We start from the raw sequence: 13,898 nt of genomic DNA, 5'->3' as shown, positions 1-13,898 counted from the left end.
GCATCACCAAAACCAGATAAATTCTTCAGTTCCTATCTTAAGTTTATTTTTCATTATTTCTCTACTTTTGTTATTTTACTTTTGTTTTGCATTGATTTAGTCAATTTAAGGCTTGTCTAATTCCTAGTAATTTTTTAAAAAAAATTATATTCTAGTGCCTGTAAATAGAGCAACTACTTGTTAATAACCTAGATTTGTACCAATTTCTTTTAAACTATGTTGTGCCAAAATAAACAAGGCAGACATGGAGAAGTCAGATCTGATTTGACTTCTTCACTTTATGGACTTTGCTCTTGTGGGCCATCAAAAATGATGTGGAAGTAGGGCCTCTAATCTAACAAATCTTGGCTGCCTGTAGGTTTGTAGATCTGTTTTCTCTTATCTATTTTTATGCTCTGAGGTTTATTTTTGATACCTTTATCCTGTGGGCTCCATGGCTTCAGAGGAGACATCAAATCATGTAGATTTTGAAAGACTTTTTCCATAAGAAATGATGTGAAAAAGTGGGGCGAAAAATTTATTAAGTATGGATCATGGAGGTTAAAGAGATAAAAAATCAGTAAAGCAAGAACGGGAAGGTAGAAACCTCCAAAACTATCTGTTTTAGAAGCAGAACAAGGTATAAAAATATGTATTTTTTCAGAGGATCACATAGTTCCAGGATCAGTGTGCTGGTGTATGGTCCTTGCTATGGAGTTTTAACAAGGCAAATTTTCCTTTGGTAGATCTGTTCCCACAACAGTTGAAGAACTGCTGAATGATAACCCAGCAGTTCTAGTTCTCTTCAGCATATTAGCAGGCTATTTTTTTTATTATTAATAATATATATAATAATAATACAGGGTCATGGATGGGACTCTTGTATCTAAAGCACATTCATATAATTGATTTAATTTTGCAATATAATATTACAGGTACCTTGGAAAAATAAAACAAGAAAAGATTTTATTGCAACAAGGGAGAAATTACATGGAAATATTTACCTCCCAAACTCTTGCAAAAAAGATAGCTAACACTAGTAGCTGTTAAAGACTTCATCAGTTTACTGTGAAAACCGCCCTATCCGATTCCTTTACTCTTAAAATATGGTGTGTAGGGTGACTTGGATGATGAGGCGAGGGACATAATACTGAGATCTTTGTAGAATTTGTTAACCATATCTCCTTTCAAACCAAGTAACCATAAAAAGAAAAACTGAATTTACTCTTGAATTCGAGAAATACATTTTGGCATGTTTAAATATTAAGCTGCAGCCAGAAGAAGAAACCTCGTGCTATAAAACAGAACTTCAGAGGGTAGTACCCATCAGTGGTGTTTGCCTCAGCTGAGGCTGTAAAGGGCATGCTTATGTATGTAGCTTTCCTGCAGTTTTTATCTCTGTTACTTACTCTCCTGCATTGCAGATTCATTTGTTTTTTAAAGAAATTGGTAAGAGCTACATAAAATCAAGGACAAATTGAGTATTACATGATTCATCCCTATATACTGTGTCTATGTGAAGAGGCAGCAGTAATTGCTGCTAAAAGTCGAGGATTTTGCCTAAAATACCATTTGATGTGTGTGTCTGCAGGATTTTATGGTGTTTTATTACTGCTTTTTCAAACCAAGGTAAATATTCAACAGTCTGCAGTGGAACAGGATGTGACAGAGCCTTCCTGGAAGGAAATGAGGGGTTACTTACCTGCACTCAGGTATTAAAATTATCATTATTAAAAGAATGTTGGTCATACAGGCTTTCAATTTTGGTGTAGGGTGCCTCTAGAACAGAGCTGCAGAGACTTTTCTAGGGAGTAGTGTAGCCTTTCTTCCTCTCAGAGGTAGGTATATGACAAGTAGGAATATGATGATGTCAGTATAAGAAATCTTCAGCTCTCTTTTTGCAGGTGCCTTCAATGGGAAGAAATGCCATAAAATCAAACCTTGAAAGGATGGGGTATTTCTCTAAAATCAGTTTTGCATGCTAATAAAGGTCAGCAAATGGCACTTATGGCTAAAGTGACAAATTTGTGTTTTACAAGTCCTTTGCATTCATATGGCTTAACTGAAAATGGTGGCAGATATTCCCAAAATCCCAATTGCATTTACAAAATAATTATTTGAATACAAAATGGTAAGTCAAATATTTCAAACATGAAATCTGAAAATACAGCATAAAGATGGCACAGAAGTCTGTCAACAGTTCTCTGAAAGCTTTTATGTCTGCAGATGTTGAAAATATTTTTTAATGTAGTGCTCCCAAATTTCTGGATTTGATGTCTCAAGATTTCCGAGGGAAGATTTCATCCCATATAAAAGCCACAAGTATTGTACCTGAAATGAGAAGTTACAGAATGAGTTTGAGAAAAGACACAGTACTGCTATGGAAAATGAACATTCCATTCACATATTTGAATCTCTTAACACAGTACAGCAGGACCTTTTGGAAAAGAAGCTTCAACAGGCCACGCAACTGCACCCTGGGAGATAATCTTGTTTTTCCTAGTGCAATTAATACTTTAATCTGTGTAAGATAAGCCAAAGGCAGAGAGTTTGGGTGAATCCAACACCTTCCTGTTCCTGGTCAGGGCTGCTTTCTTTGTGGCTGGATGTGTAAATGACTGAACGAGCAGCTTAACCTCCATCCCTCACCTGAGTTTGTTAGCTGTGCCTGTTTAGATAACCACATTGTTTTTAGGTGCTGCCGAGTGGCTATGGGATGGTGAGTGTTTTTTTGAAGATCATTCTGATTGAGGGTTTATTCTGAAGCTGAAAAAATGGTAGTTAGAGATAGTGTACAAATCTCATAAAGAAACTTCTATCTCAAGTTGGAAGGGACCCATAAGGATCACCGAGTCCAAAGGGCATCCAGATAGTTTATTTCCTGCAGTTAAAAAAAGTCAGTTCATTCTTTCAGAGATGAAGAGGATCCTGCTTGAGGGTGTTCCCCACACATAAGCTTGTATTTATGAAACCTCTCAGATCACAAAAAAGCTTATTAAAAGGAATTCTGTTTAGTCCAGTCTGCCACTTAGTGCAGGACTTTGCCTATGCTGGATGGGTCAGTGAGACTTTCCCTGCCTGAGTACCAAAAACCTCCATGCTGGAGACTGTAGCATTTGTTCAGGAAAATAATTTCAGTGTTGCTTCTGAATGTTTTCCTGGAGTCTAAGCTGAACTTCCCATGCCCCAGTCTGTGGCCTTGCTGTTACCTGTTGCCAAAAAGAATGGTTAATCTCTGTTGTCCTTGTAACTACTCTTGAAATAATGCTTGAGTGTCCTTAAAACATGCTTTCATCTTATTTTTGCAGTCTAAACAAGTCTGGTTCCCTCAGCCTGCCCCCTTAGATCAGGTGCTCTAAGCACTTAATTGTTTCTGTGGTCCTCCACTGCCTGGATCTTGTTTTTTGACACATTGCTCTTGAACTGGGGGACTCCAAACCACCCACGGTCCAGATGTCACCTCACAGGCATTGACTAGAAGGAGGCAGTAATTACACCAGCATACTCTGTACGATACTGGCCACCAGCCAGGTGTCAGCCCATTGATTATGACAGTTTGAGGCCAATGGTTTAGCCAGCCTTTATTCCATCTAACAGTCTTTTTGTGTGACCCCACTTTGAACCAAGAACGCTGTGGGAGGTGGTCTCAAAAACCTTACTGAAGTGAAGGTACAGTGCATCCCTGCTGCTTTGTCATTCCCAATGCAATGCATCACAGAAGGCCACCAAGCTGGTCAAGCATGGATTACCCTCACTAAGTCTGTGCTGACTGTTCCTGTGTTTGTGTTGTCTACATGGCTGGAAATGGATTCCAAGACTAAATACTTCACCATCTTCCCACTGGCTGAAGTGAGACCAACTAGCTTATAGTTCCCTGGCTTCCCTCTCCTCCTTCTTAAAAGTAGATGTAATATTAGCACATTTCCCATGGCAGGAACCTCTTCCAACTGCTGTAACGTCTCACAAATTAAGGACAATTCCAACATTGGCCAACTCTGCCTTAATTTCTTGGTGAATCCCACTAGAGTCAATGGATTCACAATCACACATGTTGTTCCTATTTATTGTTCCCTATTTATTGCTTCCTTTCCAAAACCTTACTGATTTACACAGATGTTTGGGAGCAAATTTTGCTTGGGAAGACTGAGTGGTACCTCAGCCTTTTCTGTGCCACCCCTCACTAGGTTGTCTCCCCCATCCACCGATGGATCTGCATTTTCTCTGGACTTGTTTTGTCATTAGTATATTTGTAACTCTGCATGTCCCTTCTCTTAGTTCCAGTTAAGCTCTAACCTTCCTGTCTTTGTTTCCAAGTGCCTTTTCAAAGCTCTTATACTCCTCCTTTGCTGTCTTGCCCAGTTTCAACTTCTTGCATGTTCTCCTTTGTTGTAGGGAAGCTCTTTGTCTAGCCAGCAAGGAGAGGCTTTTTGTACAAATTCCCAGTCTAACACTATGGGACAGATTCCTTCTGCACATCTAAATCTATAACTGAGCTCTCATGAGCTTTTTCTAAAAATCACCTTTTCCCATTTATAGCAGTTTCCAAGGGAATTACTACTAACTTAGCAATTCCCTAAATAAGCAGAATTTTGTTTTGAAGTCCAAAGTCTGGACAGCTCTGCTATTTACCTTCCCAGTCTTCTTCTGCACCCTGAACTCTGGTGAGAACTACAACCCAAGTGGCCATATTCAAAACCCATTCTTCTCTGTAGGTAGGTCAAGTTCAGCATTACCACTCACTGGCCCGTTAGGATTTTAATTTGACATAATTACTGACAGTTTTTAGGAACTTCATGGATTGCATCCACTCACTGCATGAGAGTTTTTGCTGTCAGATGATGTCTGTGGGGCTGAAAACCCCTATGAGGACCAGAATCTGGGAATAGGAGTAGTTTGTTTCCCAGTTGTTTTTGAAAACCTCCTTTGCTTCCAAGGCCCTGAGATACTGAACACTTCACTAGACACAGATTTGGAATTCTTGTTTCTTTGCTTAAGTGTTCTGAGCTTGCTGGCAGCCCCTTCTCTGAGCAGAAAGGTCAAAGTCTCACCTTGCCTTCTCCCTTGCTTACCTCTTCCATTTACATCAACTGCTAAGTGAACTGGATGGTCTTTAATGTCCCTCATTCAACAATACAATTCTATGATAGGCTAACCTGTCCAGGAAAGAGCATTTCATTTTATTGACCTCACAACTATCTTGTCACCAGCATTTCTATTCAAAGCTACCATCTCGCTGGTACTGAAAGAGCAGCATTAGCTCAGTCCCCATCATTACTGATGGTATAATCATGCCTGGACAACTAACATGAATTCCTCTGGCAGTAAAACAGAAACCATCTTTGTTCCACTGGTACTTACTGAGTCTGCCTTCAGAGTGCAGAACTTAGGCCTGCCTGTGTTAAGTTATTAACACTTGCTGGTATCTATGTTTATTGCAGGAATCCAGAGTTTAATGCTGCTGGAGAATCACCTTCACCAGAACATAGGTGAAGCCATTTTGAAAAATGAGTAATTAACTACAGTTTCAAGATTAAATTCCTGAAAGACCATAAGCCACTAGTAGATTTTTTTTATCCTAAAAGAAAACTTCCATTTCATCCTTGTCTTGTGAAAGTGATAACCAATCTTCCTCTTCTTCCAAGTGTCCTTTGCTTACAGCCAGATCAGGATTCAGCTGAATTCTGAATGCTCTCCATATCCTTGCCACAGCCATAAATGAGAATATATTGCACTTTCCAGTGGCAATTTTAAGTTTCATGATATGTTAGTCTAGGGTTCTACTGTGAGGCAAGACCCAAAAAAACCCTTCTGAAAGAATTTCCAAAAGTAAGAACAAAGTAATTTAACCATCTGAGAGGCTGATGCTGGAAGAAGACATCAGATCAGCATATCATTGTGGCTTTGCCAGTTTCTAGGAAGTCTGAAACAGCATTTCTGCTGACAAATGGATTCTGAAAGTAATTTTTACAATTGAATTTAAAATATCCCTTCCCTCATCATCTACTTTTGTGATTCTGTTTAGAGGTTCTTTCTACAAGTATTTATCATCATAATAGGTAATTTTCTTATTTTCAAAAAGTGTCAGAAAAAATTAACGTCGTGTTAACATTTGTAGATCTGCACTCCTGTATTCATCAATTCAGTTTTCAAATACAGCAATCTCCTACTTGTACCTCAGACACTACATTTGTTTTGAACTGTAGATTTATAATGAAACAACCTCACTCTGTAATGAGACATTTTACCACCAATAGATTGCTCAGTCCTTCAGGTGATCCACAGACCTGAGATCTGTCACTAAATGTTGGCTACAGTAGTGACACTGCAAGAAGTGATTGTCTTGAGTATTCACATCTTTACAACTGCTCAGTCTAGAGGAGTTCCTCATAAATCAAGAGACAGCATTCAGTGTATTTTGTGTGTATATTCTAGATGTTAACTAATGACAAACAACTGTTTATGAATTTTCCTAGAAAGGTAACATTGCACCCTAACCACATTCTAAGTTCCTCAAGTCATGAGTCCATTTCGGTTAACAACTGTTGATTTTCTCACGTCAAAAATCACCTGGAGGTTTGCTGCAAAGCTGTTCTGCAGGACACATCTTGGCATGTAAGTAGAACATGGGGTTTCAGAATGCCTCCTGTTACTTTAAATCACTTGCCAAAAGATTAAATCTCATATCCTTACAACCTGGGAAATCTTTAAATGGTTATGAGGTTGAAATCAGTTAATGAAAGCTAAAGCTGAATTGTGAGAGATATTATCTGGTCTGTCAGAAGCCGAGCAATACTGATCAGCTTTGCCTATGACATTTCATTAATTACTCACTGAACAGTTAACAAGCTTACTGTATTGTTCAGTCATCCTGTTTAGAGATCTAATTCAACAAGATTATATTAAAGTGAATTTTAGTTAGGTTTAAACTTCTGTCTTTGTTTTTGGCTGACTGAGAGTGAAGGCAAATAGAACATGCACAGACATGAACTCAAGAAAAAAAAGTTTTTGGTCATAACAGGATCCCTTTCCAGTGTGTCCTGTGTATATTTTACATCCTGTTCTGCCTTCATCACTGTTGTACCTTCTAATAGGATTAACAGTCATGAAAGAATTTGGGATTAGCAGACTGCTGCCTTACATACCCTAAGCAGAAAGCTCAAGATTTGTAGAGACCAACTGTAAACAAACAACAGCATGAAGTATCACATGGAACATTTTCATCTGCACACAGCTAGAAGTAAAAATCAATAGCTTCCAAATTAAAACCATAAGTTAGGAAAAACATAGCTGCTAACACTTCTTATTCTTAAACTTAAGAGCAGACTGTGTGCAACAGTGGCTAGGAGAAAAACACAGAATGAGAACTGCAAAGTTTAGACACTATGGGGATAAAAAAATGGTAATTGAGAAAGCATATTTAAGGCACTTGTTCCAATACCTGTGGGTAGGTTTTTTTAAAATATGTATCATCCCCATGTTTTTGTAAACTGTCACAGAACAAAACTGTGACAGTTTTGTCACAGACAGACACTGTGTGGTAACCAGTATGTTTCTCTTTTTGAAGTTAATTAGGCTGATACATACTTTCAGTCAAGGACCACATGATCTTTAAAGGTCCTTCCCAATCCAAATAATTCTATAATTCACTAAATAGTGCTGCAGGCACTCTACATAGAGCATTAAAAAACATTAAAAATACACAGCCTGCATTTGCAAAATGAAACTACAATTCTGATGATTTCAACACATACATTATAATTTACTTTTGGATTTATTTAGTGCAAAAGTCAAACATTCTCAAATAAAGAAAAATTAATTCTTGATTTATGAACCATATATTAAATAACACTTTCTTAAACGCATGAAGTATTACGAACTTACCTAAGCATGGTGCTAGCCAATATACTAGTGAGTAACTCAAAAATTTGCCATAGAAACAATCTGCATGTAATGAAAAAGCCAGTGCTGGGTTAAATATTGCTCCTGTGAGATTTCCACCTGTAATAAGATGTAAACAGCATGAAATCAAACCATCCTTTTAGATATTTACTTTAAATTCAAATGCACCATACTACAAGAAATCTACACCCTGCATTAAAATGAATTAGCAGAAACAGTTTGAACAGGTAAAACTCTTCTGGAGTTACTCACTTGATGACTCAATAAACAGTTTAACTGTTTTCTCAAAGGTTTTAAAACATGTGAAGGGTAAGCTATAACTTCCTTTATCTCTTTCTAGCAAATAATCATTAAAGAGACACGTCTAGCTAATGTTGAATGTTTCTATTGATAAAACTCGAAGCTATTTCTGTATCATGATTTTAGAGGAGACAGAAATTACATAAGCCATTACATTATAGCCTTGTGTCACATGAAACACATATGCAAGATGAAAGAAAAAACTGTCAAGTAGTGTTCTTACTAAGCTGACCTCTAGACTTTCTTATAAGAATGCCAGTATTATTTTATCAACGTATAGAATGTTAGGATTGTCACATGGTATATGAACTGTGGGAAAACTCTATATGTTGTTCAAAGAAAATAGAAGCACGTGCCACTCCACTCTCTTGTAGAAGGAAGCCAAGCATCTTTCCTTGCCTGTGATTTCAGATGTAAATGAAGTTGCCTAAACATTTTCTAAATAACAAGATCCAAACACATTACACTGGGGACTAAACTATAATTATACTGCAGATGAACCTGGAGCTGCATGTGTTTAATTCTGACATATGTTGTTCCTCTCATTGCAATTCTGCAGAAAAAGCATTACTCAGCTGAATTACCTGCATTCCTGTACTGTTAGCTACTAACCACCCCATACCTGTTTTATCTATTAACCTACTACCATAAAATATTCTATAGTTGCATCTGTATAATTCCTTACAGTTTATTCTTGACTTCTCCCTAAATAAAACTTGTATGAGCTTTGAACTTACCCTTTGTACAAATACCGTGCTGCTGTAATCCTCATTTGCTCTGACTGTGCAATCATGTATCCAAAGTTTCAGTAAAGTCTTTGTCATTCTCTTCTTCTGTATTTCTCTATTGTTATTATCTTCTCTTTCTATTATTATTATATTCTCTTATTACTTTTTTTACTATTAATACAGTTCAGGAAAATTTTAATTTTTTTTTGACTACTTAGTTTACTGTGGTTTTACACTTGTTCTCAAGAACAAGTCAGATTTACTGTGCAGTCTGTTTTTCTGCACACTGACATATTAGCAATGTCCATGGTTGCCAGGAAGCCCAGCTACCATAATTTACTTTGCTTTAATCTGTTTATGACTCCACTGCTTCTGCTGTTATGTCCACAAACATACAGTTGAAAGCAGAATTTCACTCTCAGGATGCAGCTGATGAACTTTAAGCATTAGACAGAGTCTTAACTGCTATATTTCTTCAATATTGAATAACTACTGGAATATCAACCATAGACCAGGGGCATCACTGTAATCTTACTTAAAATTATTCATTTAGCACCTCAGTCTGTGTACCAGAAAATAAATTATTTTATGGCAGAAGAAGTGTAATCTCTTTGATGGGGTGGTGCATAAAAACTTTAAAAGGGGAGGTAATGCAACACAGTGCATGAGAAAGTAATTTTACCTTTTTGCCTTTATTAAAGGCCAAAATTAGAAAGAAACTCAGAATTAAAAATGTGTCATCTGTACCTTGATACATTAGGTTCAGAAAAATTGAACCAATTTCATATGATTCTGACCTAACTGTAATGTTGCCTGTAAATGAAAAAGCCTTCAAAAGGTGGGTTTTTTTAACCTCTGAATAAGTACTTTCCCAAAGAAATGACACAAAAATATTCTTTACCGTCTTGTATACGGTCTGCATCCTTAGCTAATGAATCATTATTAAGGGTAATATGTAAAGACATAATCTTTTCTTTTTGTCTGTATTTAGTAGAAAAAAAGAGTGAAGCAATATTGAAGCTTCTGTGTACAGTATGTACTACTATAAATATTTGGTTTGTGTAGGACTAAATGTAAAAAAAAAAATCCTAATATTTTTAAATACGAAAAAGTATAAGAAAAACTAAAGTAACAGCTTGTAATTTTGAAACAACTGTATAACTTGATGTTCTTTGTTGGAGTATGGTGCATGGTAGACCTATAAGCAGTCAACTAAGAGGTGGAGATTTCCTGAGAAAGATCCAGCCCAGCTAAATTACACATCTGTCTGTCTTCACAGCCTGCAGATGAGAACCCACCCTGCTGGAGGCCACTATTTGTGACACCTGGTTTGTAAGTGGCTCTCCCTGCTGCATGTAAGCAGCAGAGCTGGGACATGGCTAGGGCTATGCCATGACATCCACAGGATATGTGGGATATGTGCAGCAGGCATTGTCCACGGCCACTTACCAGGCTCCTCGTTACCACCCCACCCATGACAGGATCTGAAAACCTGTATATTTTTATAGTAGACAAGTAGACTGTAGTTTAAAAGAAATGCAAAGAAACATGACCAGGTAGCACAGGGTGTTGTGCACATGATGCAAAGAATGCCTGAGGTTTCCTAGAAGTGCATGCAGATAGATTGCACCGGGGAGTCCCAACAAGCTCAAGTTTATGGCACAGAAGGGCACTTAGTACACCCAGCCTTCGTGTAGAATACTTAGCCTTCTCCTGGTAGGAAAGACAGGAAGCTGGCCAATGACACTGGGAGTGAATTCTTTGTATGAATTAGCTAAAATAAAGGCTGTGTGACACGTATTATTTTATATGACTGTTTGCTAAGCAGGAGAAGAATGTTAGGAATCAAGAATCCAGATTTCTATGCTTGTAGAAGAGGGAGGAGGATATTTGGCTACATTTCCACCAAGCAGAACTCAGAAATATATTTAATGTCCTCAAATGCACTGACAACTTGCTTCTGCTTTTAGAAAGTAGTTCAAATTGCTAAGTTAATTCTCAAAACTCCCCAGTGACTTTTATCTTATAGGTATTAGCTAATTTCAGCTAAAGATAATGAGTAAAGATTTTTACATTACTACATCTGAAAATGTGACTGTACAGTGTTCTGGATGCTATTATGTTAAATAGCAGTAATACAGCTAAACCTTTAGGACAAGGCATCAATGACATCCTGGATGTTTGCAGGCAAGAGAAGTCATCTCGCCCTCTCTCAAAGGGATTTGGTGTGGGAACTCAAAATGTCTCTCAGACATTTTTAGAGGTTCCAGGCCTTGGTCAGAAGCATTCTAGACCCTGGCAGACAGCTGAAAAACAACTGTGATTTTGAGTTTGAGCCATGGAATGAATTACCAACTTTGGAGGTGGAACAAGCAATCACAAAAGGTTAGATAGTATAGTATAAGTAGTCACAAAGTAGAGGGGAAATTTTTTTAGTATTGTACAGGGGGGTTTTAGTGCATGTACAGGGGGGTTTTTACTTTGTACATGGGGGTCAGAAGTTCTAAGATGGAGGAAAGTGGGCTGAACCCATCCTTCTTCCTTCTTCTTCCTTACCTCCATGTTCTTGGTGATGTTGGCACTCACAGATTGGTTTAGAGTAGAAAAACACTTGGCAACGTAGGTAGTAGGTATTGGGGAATAATTGTAAACATGTTATACGTAATATATCTTATAAAAGATAGCAGCAGCCCTGGGCGGAGAGAGAGACGAAGAAGACAGCAGATAGAGAGGATGTCAGTGTGTGTGTGTGCCTCTACCCAGGCCACTGATCAAATAGCTGCAGTCCAAGAACATAATCTGTTAGATAACTAGCAATAAACTGCCTTGAGACCGAACAGCTAAGCCTGCGGAGTTTTTCTTTGGAAGCACGGGTTGGAGGAGGAATTTCACCACCACATGTGGCCCCAAAACAAGGCTGGGGTTCCCACAATTTGGTAATTCCCTAGATGACTTTTTCTGTGATGGGGGCAGTAGCAACAGCAAGAGTTCTGTAATCATCTCTTTCACTTCTCTAAGCTACACAATCTCCTTGCCAGTAGGAGAAGGACTCCTAGCAGGGCAGTCCTCAAGTGACCTAATAACTCTTGTCACTTTGGTGGGGACAAGAGGGAACATCAACAGTCAGAAGAAGGAAGTTCAGACTGACTCCCCTCACCTCTCCATTCCCATCTGGCCAGAGGGGATGCACAGGTGACACTCTGAGAAGCTGAGGTGACAATCAGGTAGTGAAAGGCAGGGATATGGACACACATGGCATTACAGACAAGGGAGGCTCTAATAAAACAAGCACCTATTTTTTTCCTCTTTTTTTTTGCATTTGGTCTCATGAGGCATTATTTCTGTATGCATTCCACAAAAAACTATTCCCACTTCTGAATTAAGGAAGTAGTTAAACAAACTGCACTGATATAAATTATGCATTATTTAAATGCAGACCTTCTGTATTACCTTCCAGTCTGTACCCTGCTCTTGCACAATCAGCACTTTCTCCTGATGCAGCCAGCGGTGCTCTCCCAATGTCACTTAGTAATCAAAGCACATAGTATGAAATCTCTCATGCTGTATAAATAGTTGGATTATGAAACAGTCCTTCACTGAGATATTTTAACACTTAACCATATGTACTTGCAGACCTGACATCACTTTAACTGCATAACTCATTTCATCCTTAACCCCATACCTGCCTGGAATGCAACCAGGCAAACTTTATATAAATGCCAAATGAACTTTGCATATGTAGGACGATACAAAAAGAAACCATCAAGGAAAGTGTAATTTAAGAAAAAGCATTTTGCATCTTAACACTTCTAAGAAAACAGTAAGAACCCCTTCCGTTACAAGTTTATTGCAGGGACAGAAGAAGGAAAAAGTAAAAAGGCTAACCTGCATACACGAGCATGGTGACGAGAAGAGCAATTAAATGGACTCTGTATTTGGGATTAACGCTTTCGGCTCGCAGGACGGCCAGCTGGAAAACGACAGAAAAGAGCAGTTCTATGCAGAACGCCTGCATCTCTGTAGTCTGCATGGGGCTGCTGCAGCCCTGCGAGAGCGCTCCAAGATGTGTCTCTGCCATCTCCAGACTCCAGATAAAGTGCATGAACACTCTGGCGAGCACCGCAGCCACGAACTGAGCGGCGATCTTGAGTCCCCCCATGCCGAGCGACGTGCCGCCGCCCCACATGGGCTGCAGGGTCCCGCAGGGATTGCATGTGCTGCCGGCGAGGGTCAGGCCGTGCAGCACGGCGAAGCCGTAGGTGAGCGTGAGGGCGGTGTGCGGCTTCGGCTCCACGTCGCCCAGCAGGCTGAGCTCGTTGGTGCAGGCGCAAATCTGGAAGGTGCTGAACATCTCCAGGAGGAAAGCGAAGAGGAGCGGGCGGGAGCGCAGCCGGCGCCGGGCCAGCCTCCGGCACAGCCCCACGCTCACCACGACGCCGGACATCAGCAGCAGGGAGCTGCCGAGCCCACCGACAGCCATGCCCGAGCGCTGCGGGGAGAGAGCGAGCACGAGAGGGAGGCGAAATGCCTTGGAAGCAGGAACCAGCTTCTGCCGGCACCTGCCAGGAGCCTGACTCACCCTCGCCCGGCGGAGCAAAGGGCAGGGGTGAGCGCAGGGGGATCCCGCTTCCTGCAGGGCACGGGTAGGACAGGGCAGCTCTCTCCCAGCGGTGGAAAAGCCCGGGCAGGGGAGCGGGGGCAAGGCGGCTCTGCTGCCCCCTCAGCCCCTCCGCCGCGGGACGGACGGGCTCCCTTGCCCCCTCAGCCTGGCGGACAGGGAGCGGAGGGAGGGCCTCGGCTCCCGGCCGCGGGGGAGCGGGAGCGGAGCCGGTTTCCCCGGCGGGGTCGGCGTTGCGGCGAGCCCGCGGCCGCGGGAGCGGCTCCAGCCCAGCGCGGAGCCGGGCACGGGCTCGGCCGCGCCGCCCCTCGGCGGGCGCTGCGCAGCGCGCATGCGGCGGGGCGCGCGGGGCGCTGAGGGAGCGGCCGCGGCGG

At 40.6% G+C, this 13,898-nt stretch overlaps 1 protein-coding gene across 1 annotated transcript; it reads right to left on the bottom strand.

Annotated features, from left to right (window-relative positions):
• Window positions 1–919: 919 nt before the first annotated feature.
• Window positions 920–13,593, bottom strand: AQP11 (aquaporin 11). The gene is made up of 3 exons (XM_021533970.4): window positions 12,792–13,593; window positions 7,861–7,977; window positions 920–2,310 (listed from the first exon to the last, which is right to left on the bottom strand). Exons 1-3 carry the CDS (start codon window positions 13,384–13,386, stop codon window positions 2,258–2,260), a joined length of 765 nt encoding a protein of 254 aa, XP_021389645.2. The 5' UTR covers window positions 13,387–13,593; the 3' UTR covers window positions 920–2,257.
• Between the last annotated feature and the right edge of the window lie 305 nt (window positions 13,594–13,898).

Source organism: Lonchura striata, chromosome 1 (genome assembly GCF_050655825.1).
Source record: "Lonchura striata isolate lonStrDom1 chromosome 1, ASM5065582v1, whole genome shotgun sequence".
In the NCBI taxonomy this organism is placed as follows: Eukaryota; Metazoa; Chordata; class Aves; order Passeriformes; family Estrildidae; genus Lonchura; species Lonchura striata.
Note: the sequence above shows the minus strand (reverse complement) of the source record. Positions and strands in the feature narration are given on the sequence as shown.